Source organism: Brienomyrus brachyistius, chromosome 7 (genome assembly GCF_023856365.1).
Source record: "Brienomyrus brachyistius isolate T26 chromosome 7, BBRACH_0.4, whole genome shotgun sequence".
Lineage (NCBI taxonomy): Eukaryota > Metazoa > Chordata > Actinopteri > Osteoglossiformes > Mormyridae > Brienomyrus > Brienomyrus brachyistius.
This window is the reverse complement of record NC_064539.1, coordinates 17,818,414-17,838,892: the sequence shown is the minus strand read 5'-3', so window position 1 is coordinate 17,838,892 and position 20,479 is coordinate 17,818,414. Positions and strand designations below refer to the sequence as shown.

Here is a 20,479-nt window from a genome sequence, read left to right as displayed (position 1 = left end):
AAAACATTCAATGAAACTGAAACGCAATACGTCACAGAGTCAAATCTGCACAAAAGATTTAAACTGTATTTTATTACCCACCAAGTGTTTAGCCTCACAGATTTAACCACGTCAGTAACATGTCGGAATTACTGAACAGCAGCAACACTGGGACAGGAAGCCTTGTAAAGTTGAGCACAATGATTTGAAAAACACCAATACAGAGAGAAAGCAGCATCCGGCAAGAATCAAGAACATCAAACAATAATTGTAAATATTAGTAATTAATAGTATCAACAATGACGGTATGATGGTAAGAGCAATAACAATAATGTCTCTTACATAATCCCCTTTCAGCTGAAGTCTATAACACATAGCCCCCACTCATCAGATACAACCAATTAATTAGCACTCTCTCTAACAGCTGTACTCTACTACAGAAATTTCAAGTGCATATGCTTGTGTGAAGGGACTCGGTTGGTGCAGCAGGGACATAAGAGGATTATTCTGGCTACGACACACAGCGACATCATCCCTGGATGCCGGAAACACTCACTAAGACAAGGCCACCAGGCCAACCACAAGCCGTCCAATGATGAAATGGCACATGCAGAGTACCCAAGACTGTCGCCTACCCAAAACCATTCCTCCAATGGCCTGTCCTTCAGCTGGCGGAGAGAGGGATGAGCAGGAGGGGGTAGATAAAAATCGTTGAATAGCATTACTAGGTTCTTACTTTGTTGGAAGATGTTGCGTAGCTCCTGCTCCAATGCTGCTAGTAACTGTATTCGTTGGAAGCTCAGCCTAGCCGCGCTTACGCCTAGTCGACTCTTCAGTGGCACATATGTATGTGATGTGCTATTTGCCCCACTTGTATGTCCGCAAAATGAATGTGAATGAAAGTGAATGTAAAAAGAAAGACACAACGAAACGAAAAAGTCAGCTTTCAGCTTTCCGTTCTCCTGTGATGAGAATTTCACTTTGCGACTAGAAAAATACAACAAACTCACAGAAGGTAACAACAAATTAGCACAGCTTGGGCCCCACTGACAGAGGCCAGTGTTGAAATGCTCTTTCTATAAAATGATATGATATAAAGATATAACGCGAGAAAATCTTCAGCTTCTTTCTGCCGCTAGAGTGCAGACGTTTGAGAGGCACTCATCCAGACAGATGTGTAAACCAATGAGCTTCCAGACTAAACATAACTAATCTGAGTGACAAAACAAAATAGGGGATTTGGTCGGAAAGGGACAGCTGGTGGCAGAGATGATTGTCACCATTCACACTTATATTCCTGCACATCAACAACGGACACACCCTCTGCAGAGTGGCCCAAAGCCGAAGACAGGGATCCCACTGGATAGCAGGCCAGGCTGAGCGAAGGAGACACTCCCTGGGTTCGTCTGTAATACAACGCTGGTAAATAGAAGGTGATCAGTCATGAATACAAGGTGTTCACCTCAATGAAAAAAACTAATAAACCGCAAAAATAAAAAGCTTTTTCCCCATGTTCCTCTGTTTTAAATATACTTTGTAGAGTAACATCTTACTAAAAAGTCTTACACAATAGTACCTATACACCATAAAATAATAAAGTTGTACAGTCAAATATCATGTAGTTCTTAGGCCACACAATTCACTTGAAAATGAAAAGTTTTCACAGAGGTTTACAATTTCAAAACAATAAGAAAAGTTCTTGCACTGGCATGGTTCGTCCCTGGTGCATTACTGCGGCTCACTGGCGTGACATCAGCGTGTAAGACTGAGCATTTTGGGCACGTCGACGGTACATTTCTGCAGCCGATGGTCCATTCAATTCCACAGCTGCTCCAGCTAATTTTCAAAGCCACACCTCAGTACTTCAGCCCAAAGGTGAAATACCTGGTATCTAAAAAAAAACAACAACATTTGTACCCCTACAGGTATCAAAAAGGGATCGGGTACTTTTACAGGCAGCAGGTAGAAATAGAAACCGAACATATTTCCTGTAATCAAATGTATTCAGCGCTAGGTAATGGCTTTCTTTTTAGTGGCTGGGAAACTCTATAATAAGTATGTATTTCCTAAAATCGTTTAAGCCCTTAATTTTAGATGTATGGCTGGATTATACCTCTGACAGACAGACCTAAGCGTTGCTTCATTCAGAAAACCGTCAGTGCTTACTCATAAATACAGGTCATAGTCTGCATGGTGCTAAGCTCACGAGTGTGAGTAAGGGGTATTTATTTTGTGGGGGTGCGGGAGAGCCATGTCAAGGGTGGGAGGTTGGACTTGTAAGGAGAGCCTTCAGAGTTCTGGTTATGTCTGTTTTTTTAGGCTCTTTTAACATGAAAAATAAGGAGGGAATTTAAAAAACAGATATAGATCAGAAGCTTTTCTGTGATTAGCATCCCAAGCTGGGTAACTGTGCATGAGGATCATGGGAAAATGCCTCTGAATGTGCAGGAGGACGTGTCAGGGGTGTCCACGTGAGGGGGCATGGCTTAACAGTACATCCCTGCTGGGGCAGCGCCGCCCTGCTGGCAGCGAGAGGGAACTACACGTCGGTGCTAATGCTGCAGCTGCGCGTGAACATCTCCCTCATGGTGACGGAGCGGGTGAGGTTGAGCTTGTGGTAGTTTGGTAGTTCGGTGGGCAGCTCCAGGTCCCGCCGCGTTGGCGCCCCCCGGAGGCTGAGGCGCTGGCCACCATTGCGGAGGCCTTCGGGCTGCTGCAGGTAGAAGGGCATCTCGTAGTGAGTGCAGGACGGACAGAAGGTCTGCGAGCGCGTCAGCTTGCGGGCCAACGGCGGCGTGAAGAGCGCAGGCCCGTTGGCGTTCGCCGATGCCGTCGCTGCAATGATGTTGTGGTTGGAGTGAACGGGCGGCAGGTGTGATGTCACCGCAAAGTCAGGCTCCTCCTCCTCCGACTCCGACTCCTCCTTTTTGCAGCAATAATACTGCAGGCGGGAGAGAATGTCAGTTAGTTGGTTATATTAGTCATATTTAATTTAATTTATTCAATTTAAGTTTTAGCTAGCTAATTTATTTTTTGTCGTACATCTTATTACAAAAACAGACCGTGTCCGATATACTGTACTATGCAAATGTCTTAACCAGTCAAAGAAAAGTGATGTTAAATTATGTTTCTGTTGGTATAAAACTATGATTTTATGTGTGCCAAAGTGTGTTAGCTTAATAATTTCAAAATCACTCCAAAAATCACCTCACTCTTAGCAACTACCATCTAATGTACCCATGAATGTGTTGACTCATGCTAATGTGTTGACACCATTAGCACACCTTGCTTGGCTAATCAATGCTTCACTGAGCTAATTACATAAATGACTTAATTGAATTGTGGTGGTGAAAATGAACCTATACATGAAACGGCTGAGATGACCCTAAGGAGAGGTGTTCATCTAGACGTCCAGCAAGATATCTGTGACGTTTTGCAGAACAGAAGAAATTCTTGTTCGTTTGTTATGTTACTCGCATATTTTATAATGTTAAATACTTTTCCCTGAAGAAATGTACACTTACTACCCAGATGAATAGCTGTAAACATTTTCGCTGACTGCTTAAAACTTTTGCAAAGTACAGTACATCTTACTACGAAAAAACAAGGCCCCATCAAATAAAATTCTCAAAGGATCCAGATTCAGAGGCATATTTCTATACTACGTGGGGGAAATCAATAATTGATGAAAGTTTTAATGGAAAAATGGGAGCCTCCTTTAAAAGCCCCCCCCTCGTTCCTGTCGTAAGTTACACTTACATTCTGCCCCATAACCGAAGGGTCTTCAGGAGAGGTTAATGGGAGAATCTGTTGAACGGGAATATATAGGATCCCAAAGCAACCTGACAGAAGCTGAGCAAATCTGAACTATTGCACAATTTCATCAGTATAGTTGCTTCTATCAAGTACTGAGTCCAGGGCTCTGAATTAAATCGAATTGCTCTCATCTTACAATCCCAAATGACAGAAGTATAAGGGCCCCTTGAAACGTTTGATGTCAGAATTCCGGTTGATACATTCAAAGACAGATGAGTTGCACATTCAAATAAAGCTTTCTGCAAACCACTGTAGTATTAGGTGTTAGTTTTGCACTTGTCATCATCCTGTTACCTTTAATGAGCCTCCCCATTCTGCTCTGACCTCTCGTTGAGGTGATTTTGGCCACTGAAATCCGTGAGAGCAGTGCATGTTCAGTTTCAAATTAACTCAAACACTGTTTTTTGTCCATCGCGCCATCCTCCATCAACTCGACAATCCCCGGACCGCGGCTCTTTCTGACGTTTTTGAGCCACCAGGTCTGATGCCAACACTCACAGCATATTGTGTAAGCTGTACAGACCAGGCCTTGTAATTGTTACCATGCTTAGCTGAACAGTGAGTAAACCTCTCGACCCAGTTTGGATGCTCTATGCATTCAGTTGCGTTTGATTCAGCCACATGACTCATTATTTGTGCTAACGAGCAGGTGTACCTGATAAGCTGGTCACTGAGTGTGCATATCATTAATTATAAACGTATTGATTTGGAGTGGGGGCGGCATGGTGGTGCAGTGATTAGCACTGTTGCCTCACACCTCTGGGACCCGGGTTCGAGTCTCCGCCTGGGTCACATGTGTGCGGAGTTTGCATGTTCTCCCCATGTCGTTGTGGGGTTTCCTCCGGGTACTCCGGTTTCCCCCCACAGTCCAAAAACATGCTGAGGCTAATTGGAGTTGCTAAATTGCCCATAGGTGTGCCTGTGTGAGTGAATGGTGTGTGAATGTGCCCTGCAATGGGCTGGCCCCCCATCCCGGGGTGTTCCCTGCCTCGTGCCCATTCCTCCCGGGATGGGCTCCGGATCCCCCGCAGCCCAGTAGGATAAGCAGTTTGGAAAATGGATGGATGGATGATTTCAAGTGCCCCCCTCCTCCTTTCCCAGTCTTGTCAAAACGTGTTTCTGTTAAACTGGACATTTACTCAATGCTGAAGAGCAGCTCTCTAAGCAGCAAAATACTGCCCTGAGCACAAACAGGTCATTTAGAAAGGACAGCCTGCCACAGCAAAACGAGAGCCTTCTTAACTGACATCCAGAGGCGAAAAACCTTTCATGCTCAAGTTTCTCTGTTTATTATTTTTTTTTCCTTCCCTCTGCTCTCACAACCAATTTTTGTTATGTCATGCCAATAAAGGGAACTGTGTAGGTAGCAATATCACTGACAGGGAAACAGCTCTGCTTTTATCTGGCGTTCAGCAGAAGTGTCGGGCCAGTGTTAGCACAGAACAACAGAATACATACTCGTGGGAATAAAGCTTATCTTTTTGTCTGTGCATAAAGAGCCAGAAACCCAATAAAAATATCCATTATCTATGTCACAATGTGTACAGCCACACATAATATGGAACCCTGAAAGTGTGTGACAGCCAGACATGGGACACATTACTGACAATGCCTTATCTCCACTGGAGGGTGTAGAAAAATGTCAATTCATTGGCTACAGTGTTTCTGGAGGACAAATGATATCTACTCTGTACTGCTAGAGATCCTTCCATTCATGCATCCATTTTCCATAACCGTTTATCCAGCACAGTCTTGTGTTGGGTCTGGATATTATCCTAAGAACAACAGATCAGAAGACAGCCCAGCTTAAATGAAATTACACTTCATTACAGGACATACATACACACATATGTGAATGCAGACACAAGTACACACCAAGAACAACTCAGTGACAATAGTTATAAAAACCTTTAAAATTCCCATAGCACTTACCTGTAGCCTACAGTAACACAATACTGCAATGATGCACAGTAAAATTACTGTAGCTAAAATTCCACCTGTGATGACCACTGTCCCGGCTGTCATTCGAAATCCTCTCCATCAACACCCTGCGTGCACACAAACGTGTGGCAGACAGAAAGAAGAAGCATCAGTACACACTCATTGTCAGCATCCTCTGCAACCAGCAGTAGATCATTTAGTAATCGGACCCCATTTCGCCTCCTGCAGCTTTTACGTGCCACGTTCAGTCACTACTGCAGTCTCACTTCAGCCTGGGCAGGACTATACAGAAAAGCCCTCCTCTGTTCACACAGCGCAGATGATAACATGCTACAGTAAGTCATAAGCGACTGGTCAGTCACACACCCACATTACCATTAAGTGGACGTTCTGATAAAAAAAAAAAAATATATCACATTGCCCTGTGAAAAATCTGAGGTTTCGTCGAAGTTGTACCTGTGCCAGACCTTCACATGTCCCCTTCCCTCCTGGTTACAGCAGGACTGTCAGCTGATGATGTACCATTCGGCTGCTGGATTTTATTACACCTCATTTGTCTGAATTAATCAGTCAATTTGTGACATATTATCTAAATAATTTATACCAACAAACTCCCCTGAAAAACTGCGATGTCAAGTATTTTCTGAATATACAGTGAAATATTTGTATTTATTGAATGAGTTAATTAAGTACTAATTAAACGACTAAGATTATTAAGTAACAGGGATGTAATTGACTCAAACAGCTGCGAAGCTGGGCTCTGATAAACCCTGAGATTTTTCCACGTATCTTGTCATTTTCTATGGCCAGTTATTCAGTACAGGGGTGTCGGGTCAGGAGTCGACCCCAGAAAGCATCGGCCGGGAGGACAGGGACTTTCTGGCTGGGGAGTCAGTCTCTGAGTGCGAGAACCTGTACACACACCCACAAACGTGGGGAAACCCACAGGCTTGGAAGTGAGAGGCAACAGTGTCAAGCAGTGAGTCTCTGTGTTACCCCTATTTTACAACATCTACACATAATATTTATTTTTAATGGAACTGGCTTCTGTATCTGTTTCCCACTGAAAAAAAATGGAAATGAAGTATTTTCGAGCAATTTGAAACAGAAATGCACAAATGTTACATCTCATGTCTTCTGGGAATGTCGTAATTAAATTGGCAATGTTTCAGTATTACAAGTTATGTGGCACTGCACATCAGCGACAAGCACTCGCTGTCATATAGGTTGACACATCTATGACAGGTTGACACATCTATGACAGGTTGACATATCTATGACAGGTTGACATATCTACAAAACCTACAGGATGAACATTCACTGAAGTCCTAGATGAGGGCATATCACCTACAAAACGATCCAAGGAGTCACTATGTGAAGTGCAAATGCACTGGTCTGAGAAACATTAACTCTGTGTCATATAAGTACACTCACCCATGAGATTTCATTAATCACTCACCTAGCTAAAGCTGTAGTGATCCAAACCCTTTTTTGGGAACATGGAAGTTATGGATACCAAGATACACATACCAAAGAAGGTTTAGAGCAGGGGTGTCCAATCTTATCTGCAAAGGGCCGATGTGTATGCGGGTTTTCACTGCAACTCCCTAATTAGATTACTAATTAGAGGACTGATTGGCTGGGTTTGAACAGCTGACCTAAAGGTTGTCCCAAAAAGCTGCATACACACAGGCCCTTTGCGGATATGATTGGACACCCCTGGTTTAGAGTCACTGACTCCTGAAATTCATGTTGATATATTCCTTTTTTATTCTGCAATTAATTTACCTAGCAGACATCCAAAGGGACAGGCGACTGGGAAAGCAGGGTTAGTCAGTCCTTGGAGCAATATGAGAACAAGGGCCTCCAAAGGTGAAACCACTCTGCCGAGTCTGGGATTTGAACCAATGACCTTCTGTTCACAGACAGTGCATCCCAACCCACTGAGCCACACCTCTCCCCCAAGCTTAAACTAGGGACCCCCAAAGGGAAATACAGCACAGCTAGCCCCCCGCCCCCACCACCATTAATGCATGAAAGCAACAAAGAGCTAAGAACTAGGAGGGGCTTTAATATATATTTCCTCCGGGCGGCCCATTTCAATATTTTTAATGATACATAAACCGGCTGAAAAAAATGTAATTCTGTCAACGTATGAGATGACACTGTGGACCCCCTACAGCTCCTCTCCGGATCCCAGGTTGAAAAGCGCCACCGAGTGTGGAGAGATGAGGCACACCAGGAGCCCCTTAATAGCTCTTTAATTGGTATCCTGTTGATTATTAAGCCCAAGTAAGCTGAGAGGCCCAGCCTCCCCATGTATGCGAGCACGTCGCCTAAGCATTAGCAAAACACCTGCCTTGTTCTGTTTTTCAGGAAACGAAGAACGGAGTTTATTGGTTACATGCTAATTTTTGCATGGCTACATCCAATAATATCGTGCTCCCTGGTTCTGACACACTACATTTCTCACTATCAACTACTAATAATAAATCTAGGAAATGAGTCTCCACTTCCAAGGCCAGAATAGAAAGATACCAGTCTGTTTATGACACTCGCTTTCTACTGCACACGGACTAGATAAACCACAAGTCGAAAAGGTGCAAATACATTAACACCTTTCACGTTTCACACACATTGCCAGCTTCACGCGTGTCTGTTCCGCTTCATCTCTCTCACAGACCAGTAGCTGTAAGCGAGTGTTCGGAGATTCACCTGGTTCTAAATAAGCCCCAAGTCACAGAGCAGGATATTGGGCATCGAGCCAAACATGGAAGACTCGATTGGGTAACTTAATTGCAGATTCTGTGAGTGGAGAGAGAGAGAAAGCAGGAAAGACTACACAGTGGGGCTGGCAGGAAACAGAAACAAAGAGAACAGCACTGCAGTCAGGAAGCACGATACTGTGTTGGGGCCAGTGTGCTAAGTTTAACCCTTTGTGTTTCCATGGCAACTGATCACCGCCACTATACCCATGTACTCTTCAATTAATGTGACCTGATCATGGTTGGCCTAAGTGCCTTAAAAAGCTTGGAGGAAACACAGACAACAGTGCTGGATTTTGGTCTGCCGGATTTTTCCTTATTTTTGCTTTGGGTAAAGATACCTTGACTAATTTTAAGTCAGACTTTAACTAAGTCAGACTTTAACTAAGTCAGACTTTAACTAAGCATTAATGTCGCTTTTGCAAGATTAGCACGAATGATGGAAAAACTATCATTTGTGTTTGTGAGGGAGGGGGTGCAAAGAGAGGAGGGGAGCAGGGTATGGATTTGTTTCTGAACAACATGTGGACATTGCTGTCTTCTGTTTTGTTTGGCTCCCGATATACAGAGCAGTGGTTTGACACCAGTCCCAGGAGCTGTAATCCTCTGACATTTGTCCAGTTCCCTCTTCAGCCCTGACACATCAGCTCTGCATCCTTCCCACTCCAATCAGCCTGTTCCTCACTGCAGAGGGTCTGTGCTACGCAGCTCAAGTACCCATCCAAACCAGGGATGTTCTCGCGATGATGTCATTCACATTGCATCATAGATCCTAATGCTCACCAGTGGTTTTCTGCCAAAACCCCAAGCAGTGGATGTTCAGCTTCAAATTCAAATCACACATTCGGTTAATAACTACCAGTGTCTTGTGATTTAACAAATCGTGATCTAATGAGAACATACTAATGAAACGGCCAAAGATGAATTCATGCTGCTTAATACAGAAATCAACATGCTGCTGAATTTCAGTTAAAGTCACACTAAGTCATAGTTGATCCTTTTCTGTAAAACAACGTAGGCTATTTTGTACAAGTACCCATCATACTGAATGGTTAAAATGTTATATTTGGCTCTTCACAATGACTTCATTTGTTATTCCATTTCCGTAACTACTCATCTGGTTTTCATAAATAGAAAAGCTGGCTGCAAATTCATTAGATAATAATAAGTATAAATTCAGATGTTCATAAATTGACAGCAATTGTGTTTGTAAAGGTCACTTTGACCAAAAATTTCATAACTAAGGTTATATTTCTGAGCCTTAATTTGACTGTTCAGGGGTGAAGAATGACAGACGTGTTTTAATCAGAGGATCTTTGGGTTAACATGGCATCCTTCAACATAAAAGGGTCAAAATGTCTTTAAAGTTTAATAGTTTACTCAAAGAGAATTCAGTGTTCATTTGTAGAATGAAAACGCACATGAAGTATATAGCAATTTGCAAGGACCTGGATTATTTAACCCTGTTTAAAAAAATTCAGTCACACTTTACAGCAGGAAGCTGACAAGCAGGTCAGCTGACCATCCAGTAGCGTGATCTCGGCTGTTATTTTCCATGGGGGGTCAAATCTCAGCTTCGCCATGCCTGCAGGGGCCATTATTTAATGATTATTTTCACGTACTTTGTATGCTACAACAACAGAATTGTTAGATTTTCTATATATTCATTTTTAATTGAAAGAAAGATTTGTGGGCAAAAAATCTGTTTATCTGCATAGACTTTACATAAAACTTGACAGTTTTGTTAAAGATGGGATTTGGCCCCCAGACCAGCTGCTTCCCAGAGATACACAGTCTCTCAGGGCTGCTGAAGTGCCACTTGGAACAGAGTTGTAAGCGGGTGATTGGACAACAGCGAATCACTGCCTTTTGGTTACATACTTCACAATACTTTGTAACACACTGATATGTTAGCAGGGCGTCAGAGCGGGAGGACTTTCCAGATTCAGGAAACTGGCCCCAAAACCCACTGTTGGAGGCCCCTTGCTTGGTAAAATACACCGTGGGCTTAAGCAGGGGCCCCAAGGTGAAATTTCACTGTATGTCAGTCACTCTGTGTTCTGTGCCATTCTGGGAACCCGAACAGCAGTACAGACATTCTTTCAATTACGTGAAAATTAAATGTCATTTTATACAATTTGTTTTTAGAAAAAGTCCTATCAATCAACTAACCAGGTCAATATTTTTTTTTAAAGTCTGAAAAAATTTTTGTGACGATTTCCAGGGCACTGAGAAATTTATCGTGACGTTTTTCCCCTTCACACGCCAGATATTTACAGAATATTTACATAAATTACATAACTGAAGCTTGGATTTTCCCGTTATTAAGATGGGAACCTTTAATGACCTAAACTAATGCCAACCAAGCTTATTTTCCAGTTCACCCTCATCTGGGTCATTTCAAAGGTACAGTCTGAATTTGACAAAGTGCTTATCAATAAAAATTCAGGTGGACCCTTAACCATAAGAGCCGGTGTTAAATTCTGGACCCCAGCTGGGCGTCCTGACAGCAAATGAGAGTCCCAGCCCCAGAGAACAGAGGACTGCATGCCCTTTCAGCTAGGACCCCACAGTTAGAGGATAAGAGCTATTCCAAGGGCATTCTGGGAAATGTTGCTCTGCGGGAATCTAAGCCGAAAATAGTATGTACTGCAATAGGAGCGAGTATCCCTGTGAATTCTAATTAGGCAATTATCTAGCATGCTGGGAAATACGCATCCAAAAATCGCCTCCAGATTCCCATACACTTAAAATGACACCATAGTTGTAGCTGTTGGAACGCAACAGTAAACTTTGAAGGGAAAAACAAATGAATTTAGCAAATGTGCATATTATTGTGCCTATGGTGGCTGTAGCTGGGCCTTTTCATTACTGTAAAAACCATATTTATAAGTCAAGGGGTCAGGTGTGGTTTCAAAACTGCTATAGACTAAATCAGCCCTGAATGCCCTGCCCTCCTCGACATACCCGGTGCCTCCACAACACTGGCAGGGCCGCGTCCCCACATTCTGCACCCACATCTACACCATTGTTCTGATACCATAATATTAGCTTTATGAAGACATGCAAAGATAGACAGATCGGTGGCTGGGTTTCCACACAATAGCCCCAAGTCATCGTGTCACCGGAGCCTCTTAAGCGCGTGTTTGCTGCACCTTACCTGCATGCAGGCTATTACTGATTACGAGATTCACAAAGTATTTTGCTGATATACTCTATTAATATCTTACGTGAATCAGATATATTGCATGTATTAAAATCTCTCATGCATGTGCATGTATAACTTTACAGTAATTTAAATTCCACACTCGAGTCACTGTTAGTTAAAGTACAATGGATTGTATTTGAAAGCAAGAGGTACAGTGAACAGGATATTGGACTAAACCAATCATGCTAGATAAAGAGTTATTTTCGGAGACAAACTGCACTCACTGCCAGTACAATGAAGTGACACGTAATTAGCATCTAGATGCTAAAGCATTGGTTTGGCCCGTCCCGGTGTGGCGAGCTTCCTGTCGGCCATCTCAGCGCTAAGCTAGAAGGCGCGTTTGGTTTAATTACTGTAATAATAATTGCAACCAAGTGCTCAAGCAGACTGGAAATCAGCAGACAATACAATGACAGGAGCAGGGTCCAGATCCACAGCTGCACAAAGAACCAGGCTTCATGGGGATTTGCTCAGAGCTGCATTTAAAGCATTACATCCGATGAAACAGAGAGGATGAAGAGAAACTCAGTGAATTTCACTTGAAATTCTTCTGACGTAACACACACATGATGACCTTTCCCTAAACCACCACTGCATGATAAAACAACATAACAGTTCTTTTCTGAATATCTCCCACAAAGCCACAAATGACAGAGACGGGTTATTGGATGTCATTTCAGTACCGTTTCAGTCACTGCATATTACGACCACCTGCAACATCGAAAACTACAGTTCCCACGGCAACAGCGAGTGGACACACTTTTTCAGGTTCTCCTGAATCTGATTCACACAATTAAGTCAACGATGATTTACACCAAACAAACCCTTTAAGATTAAAAAAAAATAAATCACAAGAAACAACTTCTATTTTTTAAGTCAGGTAAATACAGGACAGATCTGGAGTCTCTAACATCCAATAAGAAACCGCCAGGACATTTTAGCCTCACTAACTCTTTGCTGAGGCGGGCACATGAAACTCCACATATACACAGCAGGAGCAATATTTGATCTCCCAGTGCAGGAGATACGAGGCGACAGAACAACCCACTGAGCCACCAGCTGCTCGGCACAGAGGGAAGCCAGTGTCTGACAAATGACAATGTGGAGGATCCGCTCCATTGATAAGTAATGTTAATCAGCTACACTTTAAAGATATTCTAATCCTTAACATGTGAAATATTTTCCATTAAAATATTTCAACATAATAGTTTTTATAACATCATTTATTCCCTATAATAAATTGTTGTCACCTTGGATCTAGTCTCTATGTGTCCCTGTATTATGTCATTATTACCTAGACGTGCAGATTGTTTTTTCCTCTATTACCTATTGTGTCTTTGCATTTCTACAAAGCACTATATAATAACAACAATAATAATACTGCTACTACTAATAATAATAATAATATACATTTACACAGGTGAGTTGACAACAGATGTGCTATTCAGATGAAGCAAGATTATTTAATTGCTCATTGACTAAGAAAATGATAGAAAACTGTGATAATTATGTGGATCGTTCAATGAGCTTTGCAAACAAGACTAATGACCAAAAACAGCACACATGGTTTATCTGAAGGACGATTTACACCCAACTGCTCAGCAGCAACGACACGGAGTTTACAAGTTTATAAGTGTAGACGTCCTTCACCTGAATGTACCAGTGTAACATTCAGTGTAAACCTGTGCACTGCAAGACAAGCAGGCATGAAGCAAAAGTCAGCACTGTACAGCTGCTCTCACTGCGGTGAGAAAGACACATTGTGTAGTTCATGAAAATGCTTTTGAATCCATTAATTACAGTGGAATACATTTTTAACTCATAAGCAGGTCTATTATACTAATTTCCTCACAAAACATTTTGCAGGAAAGACACTGGACTGGAGCATTTTGGCAAAGCTAATTCCCGTTTTACACAAACTCAGACAGCATTGCATCTGCATTCAATGAAACTACTTTAAACGAAGATATAGGTTCATCAGAGCAATACCTGTAATAGTCCATCAGTCCAGTGGAAGTACACTGCCCAGAACGATTTACCCCCAAAGAATTTAGCGTTGTAGGTAAGGGCCAGAAACTACCGGAAATCTGGTCCACTGACAAAGAATCTGCACGTAGTGCCAAATAGCTGAGATGGAGGTGATGTTTGCCTTGAAATAATGCAGGGGGCTTCCATGTCCCGCTGGGGGGGACCTCTGCTGACTCTGGTATTCAGTATGGAAGGTGAGACGCCGAATGTGGAGGAAACAGGCCCAAAGGCATCAGGGCCGTGGGGAACGTGGGAACCTGTCTGAGAAAAACCAACTGTTCTTCTCACAAGCTATCGGTGCATTTTGTGTTTGTTTATTTTAATTTTTTTTGGCAGTGGTTACATTAGGTCAAAAGGTTGCTGGTTCTAACCCAGCCTCAGCACGTCTGTGGGTCCTTGTGCAAGGTCCTTAACCCCCCCCCCCCCCCAGCTCCCTGGGTGCCCCAACAGGTGGCTGCCCTTCGCAGACAGCTTACTCCACAAAGAGCAAGTTGAGAGAGGCGTAAAGACAATTTCCCCACAGGGATCAATAAAGCATCGATTATTATTATTATTATTAAACTAGAGAAATAATACGGCAGAGTAAACATGTTCCAGTGGATAACATGTTCCAGTGGATAACATGTTCCAGTGGATAAGTTCAGGTTCTTGCTGAAGGAAGCTGCACCCCAGGTTGCTCCTGAAATTGGATCATCAGTGCAGCTTATAGCTGCACCACCTTAGACCCAACAACAGCCTGCTTGCCCAGGTGTCTTTCCATAAGACCGTGGCATTAATGGGACGTGAACTTCAGAGACGTATGACACCTAAGCCAGCATCTTGGTCAGTACTGAGCCCATGTGTCTTTGCTTACCTTCAGTTTTGTCTCCTGTGTCAGGATCTCAGGGCAGTTTCCACCACATCCATGGTCTCCACAGTGAAAATATTCTTTCCCTACCATTTAACTCAGAATGTACAGGGGTGCTGTGGGGCTCTTTGGGTTAGGATGTCATACCTGTGATAGGAAGGTTGCTGGTTTAAATTCTGGACCCCAGAAAGTGATGTCACCATTGGGCCCCTGAGCAAGACCCTTAACCCCCCAGCGGGCCCAGGGACTGGCTGACCCGGCTCTCTTAAAAGAATACTTTACTTTGGATAAAAATGCCTGCTAAAGAATTAAAATAGAGTCTATATTCAGATGAAATATTCACACTATTTTAGCATATAATGTCACATATACGGCTCTATTGGCGGATCACAGACGTCTTGGATAAATCGCCAATTTCCCCTCTAAGGGCGAGAGAGACACACCAGCAGAATGGCATGTGATTGATACAGCTTCACAACTGATGCAAGTAAACTAGACGCTTGTGTTTAAACGGGACAGACAAATTATGATGGGGGAGCGGGGGGGCGGTGGAGGCTTAACAAGAAGGAAATGACAAAGGGGGAGGGGCTATGCAGATGGTGGTTTTTGCACCAACAGGATGATTACTGATCAGGGGGTGAAAGGATCAACCCCGGGGTGGGGGCAGGGAGGACCAGAGGGCTGCCACAGAGGGCCAATCCACAGCACAAAGGACATTCCTCACAAGGGGGGGTGCATCTTTCTTTAGCTTTGATAATATACCAAATACTTAAGCTAACAGCAATTACATTGGTTCCAGTTATTAACTTGACCTTTTTTTTTGTCATGGCAATACATGCTATTTTTAACATTAAAAAACCATGTGACTCGCTGACTACCGACAGAAGAAGGTTGCTACGTACATTTCCCTCAAAGGCTTTGGAAAAGGAATGCAAACCTATTCAGGACGGCAGACGTATGACATCACAGCGACTGGCCACGCTCTAAAAGCCCAGGGTATCCAACCGGGGTCCTCGTAGGGAAGCCTGAGCTATGCCTCTCCATTTAATCTCAGCATCCAGTCCTGAGACTGGAGATACAGCATTATGCAGTAAGTAAAGTCATCCGGTAGTGCTGCAGAAAGGCAAAGCAAGGACGTCCAGGATCTAATCCCAGCGAGACGAGCGGCTTCCAGCCTGCTGCTGTACAGCCGTGACATAACGTTACACGAACATTATTCATAGACTTCAAACTTCAAGCACCATTCTGCACTGTAATCATTTCATTTTCAAACTAGACACCTTCAATGGCCGGTACAGCTTGGTTGAAGATGAAATAAATGAATTAGCTGTCATTGTGACACGTGCACTGCGATGAGGACAGCAGACGGTCCCTGGGGGAATCAGCAGATAGGCTGGGACCATGAGAGCCTGGGCTGTGGGGGATCCCAGCGCAGAGAGCCTGGGCTGTGGGGGATCCCAGCGCAGAGAGGCTGGGCTGAGCCGTCCTGATTGGTGGGCACAGGGGCACAGGGCAGGTCAGGCAGCACCAGGAGCAGTGGAGAATAAGCAAGTAGCAGTGTTGATGAATTTTCATTTGGGAATTTTCATTGGGAATTTTCATTTCCATTTTTCTCTGCACCTCTACCCCTCCACAAACTGTCTGACACACCTTCTCAATTCTCCACTTTTGTGGATGTTTGCACCATAAATTCCAGCTTGAAAGCCAAACCATCCGTTTATATGTGAGCATAAAATTGGTCTTCAAGCTGTCAAATCAAGACGCTGAAAGAATTTGTACTCCACTGCTGTATATGTCCTAATGTCGCTATTTCACGCTCTGAACACCTTCTGTAACTTAGTTCATTCTCATAAATATGAATGCAAATGAACAAGGGCCTAGGCACGGGACAAATTCCCACGTGTTCCATAGGCTGCCTGCTTGTGACAAGGTGGCGACAGATCACGGTGCTCTGCGCTTTTTGGAAGTGAATATGGTAAAATAAAAACGATCGTACTCACACAACGCGTTAACTCACTGTGCTTCAAGATTTCCATCGTAAACCCTTAGGAACACTATCAGACATGTATTACTTTGTCCGATCGGGCATCCCTTACGTGGATCAAAATATTTAGGAAAAGGAGTGCAGATTATTTGAAAAGTGAAAATGCTGTTGCAAGTTGCAAGAGACTTAATCAAGGTAAAACTTACTGCACAGTCCAAGTCTTATGGAAAAGAAGAGAAAGTATACTTCACCTTTATAAACGTTAGAGTCGTACAGGATTGCATGAGCGATGCTGCAGGTTCATGAGTACAGTCCGCAGCATTAGTGATGCTGGCGCTTAATCCCAAATGGCAGCAACCACGTTATGATGATCGACGATAGTTTCAGAAGGTAAAAAGTAACGCTGCCAGCCGCTCTCAGTTGTCAATATTATTTTTTTCACACGTTTTTCAATTATGCTTTTCCCAGTGCTCAGGTACAATTATTTCCCGAATCAAAACGATTCAAAACACTGTTCTTCTTAGTAGCTTTTTATAGAAGACTATAGTACTTTCCTTGCAGCAGACGTGTATTTGTTGTTATATAGACTATATGATTAGTGCATGACTGCATAAATTGTTTGTGTTTGAAAATGTGTCACTTCAAAATATGTTAAATTTTACAGATTATATAACCTTTCCCCAAAGGCATCCATTCTCTTCTTTCATTTTCAGGTAGTTGTAAAATGATCTTCAGATTATAATACTAATTCATGCCGACATATACAAAATATTTGCAAGTTTAATGGCATCACTCGGTGCTTCCGTTCAAACAGCCAAGAGAAGCGGTTTACGAATATATAGGTGTATATATATATCTATTAAATTCCAGGTGTTTATTAAAAATCCGGACGCATGCGCTGAATCGCATTAAAAATCATCTTACTGGTAAAATGTCTTTCGCGTTTTTAACTGTTTTCGGTGACTTTGAAGAAGAAAATTGCTTTAAAACAAACAAACAAGGCGCACTTCTACTCCTTCTCTACAACAATGAAGAAAATCACAGAAGATCCATAACACGAAGGAGTCTCTCTTTTTTTTACCATTCACCAGCGGTCCGCATTTCTCACATCTCAACGCATCTTCGGTGAAACCTTTAAGCAAATCGCACGATCGCCGGCGGATCCATGAGGTCGCAGTTTGTTAAGCCCAATCTCCGAGCAGAGTGAAGGTTGCTGCTGATATGACGGACGATGCCAGTGCTTTATCCCACACGCGTACGATCGTGGACGCCAGCAAGGACAGGTCTGCACTCATTGTCCTATAATAGCCAATGTGCTCCGCAATAACGCCTTACACTGATCAAAACGAACATTTCAGAAAAGATGTGACCACAACCCTAATGCACCCCAATGCATGCATGCTCCTGGCCAACGACGATGTCACCATAAAATAAATACGTTTATCATTGCGTAGATACTTGCACTCATTACAATGCAACGGTAAAGACTGGTATCTCGTATAATGGAAATGCACTGATAAGTTAGCCGATTAATGGACATCAAATAGGCTATACGTGAATTTATTGTATATGAGGGTGTATATGTGCAAAAAATGCCACTTCCTGTAAGCTACATTGCTTTATGTTTGTGACATATTATGTGACATAACAAGCATTATTTTAGACATAAACAAAAAACAGGCGTATATATAGAAAGGGCATAACTTGTTCATACATGAAATAACGTGTCATTTTTTAAGTAATTTTCAAAATTGAATGTTAACAAATGAGCAATAAAAAATTAATTGTTATTATCTATGGGATTTTATTTGATTCAAAGGGTCTATATACACCTCTTACTCATTTGATAAATAAATGCATATTTTACTTTGCCTTTTTACTTCAGTCCATCTTGCATCGCCCAGACCCAGAGAGCGCGGTTTACTTCAGGAAGGGCGAGCTAACGCATCTTTTCCTTCCATCCATTATTTAACCTTAAAATAATAAAACGGACCGTGATTCCACCGCCTTGTGCCGACAAGGTTGTTAAATATACATAAAGGGAAAGAAAGGTAAGGCTATTCCCCCCCCCCCCATTCCTGGCGTACTCAGTCCTCTCGCTGTCGGATAAATGAGCAGTTATGTGTCCAACTTCGCAAAAGAAACGCGCACGGCGTAAAGCGTGCGGATAACGGAGAGTCAGCGGGCTGTTCTCTTCGGTGCGGTGAAACGGCAAAGAGTAAAATACAGACCAATCAATCTACTTCCAGGGACACCCAAGGCAGCGACACCCACAACACGCCAGCGACACCAAACAAAAGCACAATTCAAATAACTGCCAAACCTTCTCAAAGTAACAGAGGTATCTCGGGCACAGTGATGAGTTACACTGCGGATAAAACAACAACAGGCAGGTAAGAAAAAAGGAATGACAGGCAAAGACACTGTTTAGGAAAAGACAAGCTACATCACAAGCAAATTGGAGGCTTTTGAGACAAATTACTGCAATAATAATAATAATGTAATATGCAAGAATTTGCCTTTTCACTGAACAGCTTTCTTTGTTCAAAAGTTTAAAGAGGAATAAGCAAATGAACTATCACTTTCTCTTGGACTCTCATTTATAGCCTGATACTGGTGCAGCCGAGCATGATGGGAAGCCATTAAGCATGACTGAATGTTCCAGGCTGGAGAATGTCAGTATAGACCTAGGGCAGTCTGCTCTGCGCGTCTCTGCTATTTGTCTGCTCTATAGCTTTCTATAAATCTCTTTGCACGTCCTCCCTCATAGAGAGAGCGTGCATCCCAGCACGGCCCAGGTCCCCAAAACACACGCCTTAACCCTCGAAGGTCCCTCCTTCCCGTCCTCCGCCCTGCCATCACGACCCTGTCCTCCGCCATCGCACCTTTTATTTGGGCTCTTTTGTGCGTCCGATGCATTAATGCGGTGCTGCTTCGAGTGCAGCGTACAAAAGCCCCCAGGATTCGCAGTAAAACCCGGTGCATTGTCACATTAGACGTGACATAAATCCCACCGCCCGCCTGGGGGGGGACCTCCATCATTTCATTAGCCGTCCCTGTCCAAACCGGCAGCTGGTCCCTTCTTAACCTCATCCTCATCTCCTCTGCCCCCACTCCTGCCTTTCCACCCTCCCTCCCTAAAAACCCCAGCCTGAGGTACGAGGTCCACTCACCTTTCTGACAAACGGGACACTATCCGGCCTCTTTAATTGCTGCCGCAGCATGAGACTCTCATCCCCCATTTGTCTTCCTCGCTGATGAAGGGCGCTTCTGTCTAAGGATATTGCTTTGAATTCATCACCTTCAAACACACCTGAAGGCATATTTTTCACATTTATTTTCACCAGTTATAGTTTATATCTAAGAAAATCCATAAAAAATAACCGTAAACTTGATATTAATGGCAATATGCAATATGCAGCAGCTGAGCTTGAGTTTTTATATACTGCAGTTTCAGTGACTATTTGCTTTCTTACATTTCTGTAGTGTTTCCTCTATCATCTGAAAATGAACCGAAACAAGTTAAACTTAAAAAAATTAATAAAGTGAAAAGGTGAAAGGGATGGCCTGCAACCCATTGGTTAGTGCTGCAACCTTGCAGATTCATAGTGGTGGGTTTTATTCCTCTGTGTGTGTGTGTGTGTGTGTGTGTGTGTGTGCGTGCTTACTCTGCGTACTCTGAGCTCATACCGTAATCCAAAGGCAGTCAGGCAGAGTGCTCACTCTACATTGCCAATTGAGCACAAATAGAATATGACAGGAGAGTTAGAATGTGGGGTCTGTTAAATTTTAACACTCAGTATAAATCGAGTCCATATGCAAAGACAGTAATATTTTCAGATTGAATGTGTGGATGGTCCTTCTACTGTAAAGCATTTTAATTGCACCATATCTTGTTTTGTTGTGGTAGC

General features: G+C 43.0%; 1 protein-coding gene across 3 annotated transcripts; it reads right to left on the bottom strand.

The window, feature by feature from the left end:
• Window positions 1-46: 46 nt before the first annotated feature.
• fam163ba (family with sequence similarity 163 member B, genome duplicate a) lies at window positions 47-18,087 on the bottom strand. 3 transcript variants are annotated; one of them, XM_049019155.1, is made up of 3 exons: window positions 16,820-18,087; window positions 5,728-5,843; window positions 47-2,920 (listed from the first exon to the last, which is right to left on the bottom strand). In XM_049019155.1, exons 2-3 carry the CDS (start codon window positions 5,818-5,820, stop codon window positions 2,519-2,521), a joined length of 495 nt encoding a protein of 164 aa, XP_048875112.1. In that variant the 5' UTR covers window positions 5,821-5,843; window positions 16,820-18,087; the 3' UTR covers window positions 47-2,518. The 3 variants fall into 3 exon arrangements, with proteins under 3 accessions (XP_048875112.1, XP_048875113.1, XP_048875114.1); XM_049019156.1 differs by lacking the exon at window positions 16,820-18,087 and adding an exon at window positions 6,193-12,839; XM_049019157.1 differs by lacking the exons at window positions 5,728-5,843; window positions 16,820-18,087 and adding an exon at window positions 4,090-5,717.
• Window positions 18,088-20,479: the final 2,392 nt, after the last annotated feature.